The following is a 14008-nucleotide window of genomic DNA, read 5'->3' as shown; positions in this document are numbered from 1 at the left end:
CACATGTTTTAAACGTATTCTTTTTAATGCCCATTTTATATTTCATTCCTAATTTTACACTTGCTCCTCGTTAACTGTCGTGAAACGGGAAACAATACACAATCGTCAGCAGCTCCAATGTTAACTAGATGGCACTGAAAGCCATAGCAGAGTGCAGGATGAGCCGTAGCAGAAGTGCAGTCGCGCCTGCAACCTCACACCGCAGCAGCCGGGGAGTGGAGCCTGGATCGCGGCCACTGCACACCTGCACACGGGGCCTTCCTCCCACAGCAACTGCCAACTGCATGGACAGCAAAGTAAACACAAAGTTAATTCGATTTATTGGATGATTAAATGTCCTGTTAAAAGACGCCAAGGGTTAAAGTTATTGTTAGTTATAAAATTATTTATATAATATATTTCAGATATCTTAATTAATATTAACATAAAACATTGACGAGGTCTATTAATTCAATATAGATTTTTAATCCATTCTGAGATATTGAATGACAATCTCCCTTATTTGTCTTGCCAGAGTGCAAACGGCGTTAACACTATTATTATCCACAAATAAATGGATCAACTCTTCAGTTATAACATTTAAACAAAAATAACAAATATGTAACCGTTGTTATTTGCTTTTCCATCCACTTCCAGCGCAAAATTATTTGAAATTATGTTGGCTGCTTTTTGTCACTAAAGCGACGAATTCGATGGGATTGCTCCAAAGCAAAGTGGTTCAATCTATCGATTGTGTGCACAAATGAACTAAATAGGTTTGGGATATTTTGGAAGGCAATGACTCTGAAAGGAGTTTGACAAAAGTTTGAAAAACTTATGCTTTATTAATATTATATTTAGAAATTCCAAGTATCATAATATAAAATGTACAAAAACAAACTATTAACGAATGTTTGTTACGCGGCTCTTTAATCATCGGTATGACACCATTTGTGTTCAATTCTCATAGAAAATTATCTATCGAAGTTAAAGTTAGGCAAACTTATAATTAATATGCATTGTAAAATTCAGCTATGTAAAATAAAAGCTGTTCCGAGTAGCATTAGGAACACCAAAATCAGTGTTATATTAATGAGGAGAATATTCTTTCCAATTTACACGTGAATTTTCTGTCTGAGATCAAACGGTAACATCTTAAGATTGATGTTATCAGTTATTAGAACCCAACTTGTTCCATTGTCATTATTCACATCAAAGAATAGAAATAGCCCGTTATGTAACGCGATTATCAGACGGTAACATACCATAACCTGCTTCGGCCTATTTTATTCTATAAAATGTGCATTTTATTGGACGGATAATATTACCATGAAAATAACATATATTTTGGTTTATTTTTGACATTAGACTAACTTGAGTTGAATGATTTCTTTAGAGGTTATTCTAATATAGATGTTGAGACATTTTCAGTTTCTCGAATTTAAGAATCACAATCGATGAAAGAAGTATTACTTTTCATAAATTCAATAGTTTTGAAAGCGGTTCATATACTTGGTAAAGATTTGGGATATGATATTGATTTCCACGAAAGTATCAAGGAAGCTTTTCCCTGTATAGCATCACCATATACTGGGCAGTTTACTTTCACTAAATAGAGGCAAGTCCATCTTTGACGTTGACAAATGATCTACACAGAACAAGAGCCATTTAGGGATGACTTTGAAGGGTTGCAAGAGAAAAAGTGCCCAGGTGAAAAGGGTTTAACCAGGTTCAGTGGACACATGACAAGGCTGTCTCCAGCCAGAGCTTGTGAAGCAAGATCTGAGGTTAATAGAAGAAAGAAGGCTTGCTATTTGAAATGGCTAATCACTGAGGAAATAAACAGGACGATGTGTCTGTTGAAAAGTTAAAATAAATAATCATATAAATGTTCAAATTACTAAAGCCAGTGGAATTTTATCCGAATGTTCTGGAATAATTATTTTTTGTGGGGGCGGGGGTGAAATACTGATCTGTTCAATGTGTAAGAAACAAGGATTTCAGAGCGCGGTGCGACCATCCTCCAGTTCAAATAATCAATTCAGTTGAAGAATTGTATGAAATGATTAAACACACGCAATTCAACAGGTCGATGTATATATTATATATATAATATTACAGCGAATTGATGTATGATGCTGCTCAATGTGTCAGAACCTTCTTTTGCATGATTTTAAAAGACATGCGTAGACAATTATGAACAATTCTAGGTTCGGGAAAGCAAAATGCATTTACAAGTTTGTATTGTAATCTTGAACGCAAGATGTTTACATTTAGAAAAGTGTAAGACAAAACGGCTTGAAGATTGCCGATTCCTACTTTATATATAGATTCTAAGTGTTAAAGGAATATGGAGTGGCTGAAGAAGCTGGGTGGGAATTGGGATTCAGGAAGAGAAAGCGGAAAGGGGGAATAGATTAGGCATTTTTGTTTTGTTTTTATTTTACTGTTGAATCTTGCTGGGTTGCTGTCAGGATCTGGATATTTAGCACTGGCTTGATACGGACGGTGGCTCCAGAGGCTCATCTCCAGGGGCTTTAATTAACAAGCTGTCGGGAAGCTGCAACTCCCATCAAACAGCTCCTGCCCAAAAGTAAATCCGCTCACAAATTCCAGGTGTAATTCAACAGATACCTAATTTCTGGATCAAGCAAGCTCACCGGTACTAAAGTTTTCTTTTAAAACTTTTAAAAATATGTAATAAAACCCAATAATACTTTACGGATTGAAACACCTATTTTCAATTTAAAGCTTCTGTTTGGCATTTGAATGGTAATAAATTGCAATCAACAATAAAACCCTTGGTTCGAAACCCTTTGGAAAACGCAGTGAAGATTGAACGTCCAAGAAAGACAAGTAATATCAAAAACGAAAGGCAGAAATGTACATCAGACAGATGATATAGAAAAGTAGTCCAGAATATTAAAATACAATAGTCTGCAATAATTAAGAAAATAAACGGAGAGAAGGGAGACAAAGGGAGTAGTTGGTGTGGATGGGTGCGAAGTGAGGAAATCAGTCGAATCAGACTGTTGAAAATAAATAAAATAAGCAGCAAATCAAACCACAAAAACAGTTATAAAAATAAACATATAACTAGCGAGGGCTACAAGACCAATGGGACACAATGGCAGAATGTAGAGAAACATGCCTCTTAAAGTATGTACATAAATATGAGGAACATATATGTATTCTAAATTATACTATATATTTATATAAACTTTAGATGAGGAACTCAATAAAGAAGTTCTAGGAATTGTAAATATAATTTGTTTCTGTCACTCTTTAAGAATGCTATGGTGTAAATGCCTTATATTTTTCGCTTTACTGGTGTTTGGCGAGAGATCTGTGGAAACTGTCTGCTTTATGACAGTGCTGCACTGCGCTGTCCATGGTGCTGTGCTACTCACCGAGCATTCAGTGTCTGAGATCGCATTAACTGAACGGTGTTTGACTCAGCATTCTCCCCACTTTCACTCCCAAATTCAAAGACATGCATACCCCTGTGTTGTAAACAAGTGCATGGTACATGACGCACTACTCTTTAATGTTCCATTTGTCAACACCTCCCAAGGTTTTCTGTTTCCGAGAGCTGACAACAGGTTAAATATTTTTATTTGAAATACAGCATTTAATTTTTAGATAAATGCGACCTGAGTGTGATGAAATCTAATTTCTTCTAATGTGTTATTTTACAATGATGTTCTCAAATATGTATTATAATCATTTCACATTCAATGTTCCTTTTTTGACATGAGTTTTCTTTCAGTTTTCACTGAATGTCATTTATTATCGACTCCCGTACCTAAATATATCTGTTTGGCGCATCGGGATGTCATTAAAACATTATTTTATGAATTAAACTACACTAAATAACTATAGCTATAGTTTCTGACTTTCAAATTTCATTTGATTAGTGTTGTAAAAATATGTATTTCACAAGTTATGTTCCGTGCAAAATATCTAATCTAACAAGACAGTAAATAATCACATTCAGTGAGCATAATAAGTAATACAATTGCTGCACTCATTCCCTACTCTAGAAAATGGGTACATTTAAACTTTTTATTTTAAACGGCAATAAGTTGGCGCACGAACGGTCAGTGTAAAGCAGCACAACTTTAATGGAAATAGGGCTCGCTCTCCTATATAATATTTAAAACATTTATATTTAACGTTCATACATATATAAATGTATATATCTATCCAGTGCTCCAGTTTAATTGTTGTCACTATATCCTTTGTATACTGTGCGATGTGAGATGTGACAGAGTAAATGAAAAAATACAATCAATACTTGGTACTTTGGTCATCACTCCAGATATTAAAACAAGTGCACTGAACGTGGCAAAACTTCACATACTGCTGCCGGCGGTATAGCAGAGTTTAAAAATACTGGCCAAAAGCAGAGGTGACAAATATAAGCGAAAAAGGAAAACATATTTTAATTTAAAAAATGTATCCATTTATGCTACAATAAATAATATCTGCTTCAAATGAGTTGAAGTTTAGTAAAGTAAATTCAACTGATTAATTATATGGCTGTAAATAACCGGAGCTCTTGGACTAGGAGGGACAAGAGGTCGGAAGGTAAACCTTACTGAGCTGTCCAGCTCCCAATCTCCATTGCCTTCTATTGTTTTCGCATTAAATTTCCATCTCTCATGATGAGCGCAAAGGAAGTCTGAGCCCTATTTGTGTAGTTAACGTGTCCCTCTAATAAAGTCTGGTAAAAACATCCCCAGTAGCTGAAATGTATTTAGTTTCAAGATGAGCTCTTCGAGGACAATGGCACCTGTGCACCAAAATTATATGGACTCGTGGATATTTGAACCTATGTTTTATTCAGAGACCACTGTGAGTTAAACACACCGTCCATTTATCCAAGTCTGCTTTGGAAGTTCACTCCCAGTAGTCTGTAGGAAATCAATGTGTAGTTGTTACAGGACAGGACTATTCGAAGGGAGTTGGCGCGCGTTGGATTGACATCAGCGACCCTGAAGGCGACGAGAGTTAGATCATTTTAATTTTAACTAAAGGTTGGGTTTGAAATCTACAATTTAGCGAGAAACTGGTTTAGACTACTAGGCAAAAAGTCATTCTCATTGGCGTTTGTGGTTCTTCGGAGTCTACATTAATGGCTTGTGGATGACGTTTCAATTCAGTGTTGTGAAAAGAAGTTCGTTCAGTGCAAATCAAATAGGTTGGGGAAACTTTCACTCTGCTTTGAGTGTGAGATAAAAACGACCTGAAAACACAGTCAGTGGGACAGTAACAAGGTGGAAGCTGTGCGGATATTTCTCAGTATTGGCACCGAGACAAAAACTTCCCACTCAGGTGAGAGCTGAACCACCTGAAAGGGAAGAGAAGGTGGCGGTGGAGCTAATTACCAAGTCTGGAGTGCAGTCGAGCAACAGAGCAGCAAACACCTGAGCTCCATGAAGAACTGGGGCGGGGGAGGGGAGGGGGAAGAGCAGGAACTGCACGAAGCATCAGCCCACACGTTTTAGAAGCAAGTGACCTTCTAACACTGTATCAGTCTACCTGCACAGCAGCAGCCAGTAACCAACAAATGTCCTTTGGCTAAAGCTGTAATGTCACATTCTATAATCCTCAACAACACCGCATCTCAGAACCACATAAATGCGTTACAGGATAACTTCTATCCAACATTGCGCAGCTCCCTACCGCGTGCCCTGTGCATTTTTTTTGTAATTGTGACATTTCACACAGTGCAGATGATAGCAGTATCGAGATACTAAATATATTTGAAGTATTAAAATAGGAGGATTTTGGACATCTATGACTTTTTAAAATATTTTTGTATTGGGAAATACCTTTTCCATATAAACGGGCGCGTTGGTGGGATTGTGCCGTACAGTGTTATTCGGGATCGCTTCCAGATACAAGCTGCATAGTACTTTTGAAAATAACGTAAATTGGCATTCTGCTGATATGTCAATGAGGGTGAGAACAGCTGTTGATCAACTATCCATTGCGCATCAACCAGGAATAAGGTTGATCAGGTAGTCCAAAACGGAAGCCTGGCATTTGGGTTGTTGATCAATTTCAGGGAAAGTGACCTGCCGATTTATTCTGCAACGTCACCAAAAAGCTAAAGTTTGAACACAGATACAAATTACACTTGACATGAATGAGAAAAGAACCCTAAGATGTTCAGCGACACCTGAAAACTCTACTGGTGTGTGTGTGAGGCGCACAGCTGCATAGGTATGGACAAAGAAAGGGCTTTTGACGGAAATATACCAAATAAAAATATATATACGAAAATACATAAACTATTCTGTACATTAAAGTGTGGAAAATTTAGTGCTCTTCACGCTTCTTTAAAAAGAAAATGTATTTACAAAGGATTTATTTTTATATATATGATGGCGATGATAGTTCGAGGTGGGGGAGGGGAGCTTCGCTTATTTTTACATATTACAATAGTATTTTACTCTTTAATATTTATAATGTTAAGTTTTATTTTATTTCAAAATACTGAACCTGTACGGTTTTTTTCTGAGCGCGGATAATAAACAGGCAAGTTTAAGAAATTGAAATAAACTATTAAAAAAAAAACTTGTATATTTAAAATTATATGTTTCACATTTCCTCAAATTACAAGGATAATTCAATCCTTGGGAGAGGAAAGAAAAAATCCAAATGAATGTAATCGTGTTTTAGGAGCTGTACTCAATAAATGAGCATGTTCAAAGAAAATGTTTATTGAAAATGCAAAAATAAACCAAGCATATAAAGTCAATATCAATTAATAATTTGGCCGTTTCACCAATATTTAAAGCAGGTTGACAAACGAACATACTGTTAAAATTATTATATAAAGGATATTCTGATTTTGGTTTGAGAATATATTTGTAATTGTGTATAATGTATAAAATATACATCTACTTTATTTCATTATAAAGTATATCTGTAGTTAAAATCATTCATCGAATTAGTTTGTACGAAATAATGCATTTAACCCGACTGCCTCTGGTGTAAACTGTTAGCTGGTTTATACTAGGAACCGTATTTTACGGAATTACTTTGAAGTAAAAGTAAAAAGACTGAAATCCCCACGTACATTTTAATCTCCATTATTACCGACTAATAGATTTCAGTTACTAAGAAGCGATGTAAAGGTTTCTACATCTCTTGAAGAGACACAAATATTCTTTTTTCTCTCCGAGAGACAGAGAAAAAACAAATCCCTAAGAAACTTTATATAGCTTCTTAGATTTTCCTTAGCATACGTGATAAAACATTGATTGTTGCAGCTTGGTGACCCATGAAATTTGGAGGTTAGTTTTCACTTCAGACTATAGCATATAATTATGCAAATAAAGAGCTGTCACTGATCTAGTGAATAAACTCACAAACACGAAGAGTGCTAGCACTAAAAAAGGTTGAATTTAAAAGGTGAAGCTTTCGCCTATAAAAATATATGTTAAAATCACAAACGTTAATGTTAATAGCATTTAGACATATGGCATCATTGCTACTGGAAGATCTGCTAGAACTTTTACCGTGCGCTTCAGTAGTGTCTGTCAATCAATCAGAGGTACATTAAACTATTTTTTTGTATTTTTAACTGTCCTGATTGTTTATCGGAGCGATTTCATTAGTGTTCCTTTATAAAGACAGCTCGGTCTGCAATCGGATACAACATTTTGTCTACCATGTAATAAACAATCTTGATAATTCTCACGTCGACGATTTTTACTGGCACAAGGCACGAGGGCCACCATCCATTATTATCCTTCACGTTCTTAATAAAGGTGGCACGTATTTAACAATCATTTTAATTAATTTTAAATATTCCTTAAGTATCACACAGAAGCTGCCAATCCTTGTGAATGCATCTGACCACTTCCAACAAGTGATATGGACCTATGGATTATACCTCACTGACACATATAAAGTAATGATTAGCAGAGAATTATTAAATAGCGCCAATAAATTCATGAAGTACCACAGTTATGACATCTGAAGTCCAAGATGTACTTCATAATTTCTTAATGTTATTATTCACGAAGGCCATTTATGTTAGTTTCCTGTCAGCAGCTAGCTTTTTTGCTATTGTGTTTTTAGGTTGGTACAAAAATAATTCTACCCTTGTTAGTAATACAGGGTAATAGAGATTTCACAGAAGGCGAGTATTTGTTTCTTTTTGTGCCATAGCTTTTGAGCTACCAAGTTTTTATCCTGTCCTATTTTCTACAATAAACTAACACCTGAGAACAGTTCAGTTAAAGCATGTTCATAATAGAACAATGAAAAGGCCTGCAACGTATCCTTTGTAGGTTTAGAGAGTGTACATATTTTTTATTATTTGTAGTTGTTCTTTTTTTTAACTAGTTCCTATCTTCACAGTTATTGACGCTAATTTTACCCTAACGCGGCGGACTGACATGATGTCCACCAGATTTGAACAGGTTGCCCATGCATCATGACAAGATGAGTTAAAATTATTACACTATAACAGAATTTAATAATGGTATTGACCGGACATATAAGCTATTCGGAGAAAATCATTTTACAGGGGCAGAATACTCCTGCATTTATTACAAATCTATATATTGTGTTATATGGACAGTATAGATAGAAATCAATAACTATAAGTTAATTCATATTCATATAGGTGATTGAGTTCTGGCATACTGCTTCAGGCCTATAGGTCATTGCATATTGATATGGGTCAAAGGTTCTCCCGCCCTGAAGTATATCGTACTATTAGAGATCGGTGGGCGACAGAATGGATCCTTAACCTTTTCTTATAATAAACGATGCTTACTTAATTTCAGGTATATGGAAAGTAAGGTAGACAATAGTTCTGGTTCTATTTAAAACTTATATTTGCTCTAGAAGGATATCTCCATTTCCTGTTAGATGCAGTAGGACTGCATCGAGAGATGGTTTCCTACTTAAACCTCAAACTCTGTAAACATTTGTTGACAGCACCTTGCTCTTTTGTGTCTCCGCCTTAACAACCAACATTGCGAAATATTTGGGAGATTCTCTCAAGAAACAAATCTACTTATATTAATTAACTCTGCAATTTTGCCGATGTTAACAATCCAGATTTCATGACACAGAAGTCCTGGGGTGTTAAAATACAGAAAAGCGAGAAGGCTGGTCTGCTCAGCCTGACCCTTCTGGACAGGTAGGAAATGAGTGGGCGAGATTCTCGCCCGAATGTGTGTAGTTATATTTCAAAATCAAAACTAAAAGGTTTTATTTTATTTTTGCGTGCATAAAGAAAACGCATTTGGAATATTGCCTGTGTTTTGAGCCAGAATCAGGAATTCCCATTAAATTTCTAAAAGCCACGCGTTTTTCTCAGCGTTGAATTCGAGGTAGAGCTTTCATCACCTTTCATGAGTTAAGGACATAACATTCCAGACCACATTTTATTTCTTCAGAGACATCGGTTTTCAAGTGTATCAAACCCAATATCAAAACCTCTTGGAAGTAAAAATGAACGTTGGTTCAATTTCAAATGGAGGCAACGTTAACATTTCATATAATCGAAGGGAACGCGTCCTTTCCTGTAAATTATACTTTGAACCTAAACAGTATTTTCTTCTTTTCCCAGATGTCTTACTAGGGTAAAAGGAAGAAAGGACTCGAAGGCTTTGTTCCCTTTTGCACCAAACAACCAAGAGGGATTACTGGGTTTGAAAGCAATCCCGGCACTGAGGTTAAGAAATAATTGAGTTAAATGAACTTTCGTTTCAATAATCCCAACTGATAACACTGCCTGAAAGTGCCAAGCCGTTTTCATTTTCAGTCCGGATATCTGAATGTTCAGGTGATCTCACTTTTCCTGCTTCCATCTTCCAGACTAAATTTCACTCTGTCTGGAGTTAGCCATGCGATGGGCCTGGGTTAAGCAATCAATAGAATGGTATTTTTCTGGATCTCACAAAGACTCCAATAGTTACTAATTTGAAAGCATAATTAAGAAACAACTGTTTTGAACTCTTGCGCTGAATATTGGTCTCCCGCCTACGAACTTCCTATTGTACATAAGCAACTTTGCTTCAAATTCAGGAAGTAACCTGATAGCATGAACTCTTCCAACTGACTTGCGACACCAAGGTCCAGCAAATTTATCAACTGTGAAGTCTTACTCCTCTTCCTAAAACCGACTTGCTAGTTAATCAATTGGGAAATTAAATAAAAATGTCAGAAATCATCATAATAAAAAGATTCGGCTTTTTGTTGAAAGAATTGTGATTTCGAGAGCACTTTCGACTTAAAGGTATTTCTAGGTTAGAAACGAAGATAAATGGTTATTCTACTGTGATACTAACCACTTGAATCTGCCATTATATTTCACATGCTGCCTTCTGAGTTCCAATGATTGTTCTATTCAAAGATTGAGTCATGTCTCATGTCAACAAATTACTCCGTTTTCTGATCGAAAGTTTTTAATAAATGAACACCACTGACAACAAAGGCACTGAAACTAAAGGGGGGAAATCTTTATTTCGATTCAGCTTTTTAACATTGTCATTGGAAAGTAAAATGCTTTAAAATCAGGGTCATCAATACAGCTTGATAAAAGGCAGAGTTGATTTATGCACTGGAGAACGCAACTTTTCATTTCAGTGCTTCAGTTTCATAAGATGGATTTCAAAACTATCACAAATAAAAATCACGGCTCTGCTTTAAAGCTTTTTGGTTTGAAAATTCATTTTCCTTTAGATTTCCCCCCCACCGCCCTGGTTCACAATTGCATGGAAAGCTCCTATTCACTTAGTGCTGTCAGTCATCCTCAGCCTTCATCGTGTCGAGGTGATTTCTTTCCTTTATGATAGTTTTCAAAAGTAAGCCTGTAATATTTCAAAATCTGACTAGTTACATTTGCGATTACAAATACATGTACAACATTTAGAGCTCAATATAAAAAGGATTCCACAACGTAGCGGATTGTTTAAATATAACCATCACACTGTCCATTCCTTTAAAAATTAAGTCTTAGAAAGTAAGTGACTGAAGGCTATTTTACAGATACCACTTTTTCTTTCACTTTCGTCTTAATGCCGAAAAATTAAAATCCATTTAAATCTACAAATATTTCATTGGCCATTTCTGCATTTTCTTGACTAATATATAACTGTAAAAAACAATGTGAACCAATTTTGATTTGTCTGGAGATTAACTGATGAAGTCAACACCATCAATTAAAATGCTTGAATGCTAGCTTAGTTCATTTTACAATTTTCACACTTAAACTCTTTGCACACCTAAAGAATGGAGGGATAGGGCACATGTTCTGCAGGGACCAGTGTCATTTGGCAGAAAGTGCTGGAAATGTCAAATGACTTTAAACTCCAATCAAAGCTCCAGCTGCAAACCTCCTATCCTGCCTCTATGGGAGTGAGCTGCACATGCGCCAAAGGAGCGACCAAAGGCTTCCCCTGGGTCCTTTTGCCTATTCACATAGCCTGATGGAGCTCTCCAGCCATTCAGAGCACTAGCAGCATTATAAACTCGAACAAATCACTTGAATTAATCACTTTGTATACTGCTTTGCGCCAATTCATATTTCTGAAACTTTGTATTGCTAAATATTTAATCAAAGGCACGTATTTTAATTCTCATCTAGCATCTTAGTGCTGTCTTTCTGACTTATGTCTATGCAATGCATAACAGGACTTCGAATATTCTAAATAATCTATTCTCTGTTTTGTATTAGATCATGTTCTAAAGCACTACAAAAAGCTCCAATTTACAAATGATTAAACAAGGTAATGAGTAATTACTCTAAGGATTTTTGAAAGCATGTCCTAAAACATACTTTACATTACTCAAATTTTACCATTTGTGTGTCCTAAATTTTAGCAGAATCCCCAAGCTATTCTATAGCCAATGATTCACAGCTCTGCGAGCAATAACTAGCAAACTGTAAAACTGAAAAATGAACTTCCACATAGGATGGTAGAGCAGGACCTAAACTAGTACTAACAAGCATTTTCTTGTAATTTGGAGCGTTACTTCCTTATAAAGCAATTACCATGACGTTTGAGTCATTAAAGTCCATTTTTAATTCTAATACAATGAGCTGAAATTATTTTAAATGGACAATGAAATATCATTTGAAACAAGAATTGGAATGCACATTTCATATGAGCTCAAGGAATCAATATATATTTTGCAGTAAAGAGTTTAAAAGACTATCTTTAAAACAAAATGCACAGCAACTAGTTAAAAGCAAGATAATGTAAATGTTCTGACAACCATAGTCTTTTAGCTAACAGTTTTATGTTTTGCATGCTCTGAGAAAAAATTGCCATTGCAGCTCCATTGTTTGCACTGTCCAGTTTTCAACCTAGTTTTAAAAATTCAGCTAGTCATTTCCGAGGAGTAGCATAATGTATAAATATGCATTGATCAGATCAGATAATGGGTACATACCTCCTGATTTAGATATTTAATTATTATCCTTTAAAAAAAAAGATAGCTTCAGTTTATGTTGGCCAACAGACAGAAATTCACAATGAATCAAATTTTCTCAACATATCTTTAAACATCCTCTAGCTTTAAGAAGTACTGTTGGTTTATTTTGAAAAACACACAGTTTCAATAATACAAAGCTATTTTTTAAGCAGACACAAAAAGTGACAGCTGGCATCACCAAAAACAACTGTCATCTTTAGCGACTTAAATGCATTTGAAGTCCCTTGAAAATTATGACAAGGCTTGAGTACGTGAAAGGAAAATGTTGAGTGACTGTGATTCCTGGCTATTTTAAAAGCGGCTGTACATAGGCCGACAAAAGAGAGGCTGTCTCTTTAATGAAGAATAGTTGGCAGGCGTTAGGACATGGGGGAAGCCAATAGCCCCATGGCATTAGCTCAGTGCAGGGCTGTGTCAGGGCAATTAGAGCCGCTCTGTGCTGCACTGTGCAGAACTGCTGTCACTCTTAATCTGCGCACCGATCGGTGGCACCAAATCTGAGCTCGGGACCACAGGAAACACAACCGGCAGACCCATATTGCTTTGACAGTTGCGCTCATCTAGAAATAATGCAAAACGCTATTTAGATGTATACACCGTGACCCTTTGCTCCAAGAAGAAAACAATCTAATGAGGGACTGAGGGACTGCCAGCGCAAAAAAGGCAGGAAAATGCCACATTGCTTCATAATTCTTCACTTTTCTTTCGGTTGGAGCTTCTTGTTGTCACCGTTGGCTTAGATTTTGCTTCAGTGTTCTGTGCCTCTAAAGCTTGAGTAAAATACTTGAAAATAGAATTAAAACTCTTCCAGGAAGTTAGCTCGTGCCGTTCTGTGCCTAGAAATGGGTGAAAAAGGAGTACAGTTAGTGTCTGTATCCACCGTCTGTGCGGTAATGTTAGATACAGGTAATCCTGTGGGGAAAATACCTTCCCAGTTACAAAGTCCTTTCTCTTTGTTTTGAACATTGAGAAACAACCCATATATGAGGCCCCAATATTAAAAGAACAGCACTGTTTGGCTGACTAGCAGTGTTCTTTTCAAACAAAAAATTGTACCCTTAATTGTAGCTCATCTAAAACATTCATCTTGAGTAAAAGAAGACATCAAATCTAGAAATCTACAATTGTTTTACATGTTGAAATAACTACCACATGTTAGCACTCAGAGAAACACATTCAAAGCATAATATTAGTAACGTAACGATCCACAAGTTAATTTACAGCAGGTCAACCAAGTCTCAAAAACTGAAACCCTGAAAGATGAAAATATCATCAGGCCAATTCAGGATACTGAAAATGGAGGAGATTATTGTCATTTTACTGAACACAAGCTATTCCAAACAATAACAGCATACTTCATGAAAGGTGTCACTGGATATCACCAAACTGGCCCCTTAGAGTTCTTGGAGCTGAAATTCTGTGGGGGCTACAGAGCCGGAGTTGTGGAGAGAGATCGGTGGAACTCCAATACAATTTCAGCCTGCTTATCTCACAAGACTACACAGGTTATTTGATACTGGAGCCTTTTGTGTGAAGGAATTGTTTTACAGTTGACTCC

At 36.2% G+C, this 14008-nt stretch overlaps 1 protein-coding gene across 8 annotated transcripts in view; it reads right to left on the bottom strand.

Annotated features, from left to right (window-relative positions):
- arb2a (ARB2 cotranscriptional regulator A) overlaps positions 1-14008 on the bottom strand; it is an 846111-nt gene that overhangs the window by 893 nt on the left and 831210 nt on the right. For 7 of the 8 annotated variants that reach the window (XM_085988820.1, XM_085988880.1, XM_085988811.1 and 4 more), the window contains one exon: positions 10452-13286. The exons of the other annotated variant lie outside the window; for it this stretch is intronic. In XM_085988820.1, coding sequence (XP_085844946.1) covers positions 13135-13286 — 152 coding nt within the window. In that variant the 3' untranslated portion in view covers positions 10452-13134. Of the gene's footprint in view, positions 1-10451; positions 13287-14008 lie in introns of those variants that run through there. 8 annotated transcript variants of the gene reach the window in all.

Source organism: Somniosus microcephalus, chromosome 1 (genome assembly GCF_052327205.1).
Source record: "Somniosus microcephalus isolate GS21.2 chromosome 1, FLI_Smic_1.0, whole genome shotgun sequence".
Classification (NCBI taxonomy): domain Eukaryota; kingdom Metazoa; phylum Chordata; class Chondrichthyes; order Squaliformes; family Somniosidae; genus Somniosus; species Somniosus microcephalus.
This window is presented reverse-complemented; position numbering and strand designations above follow the sequence as displayed.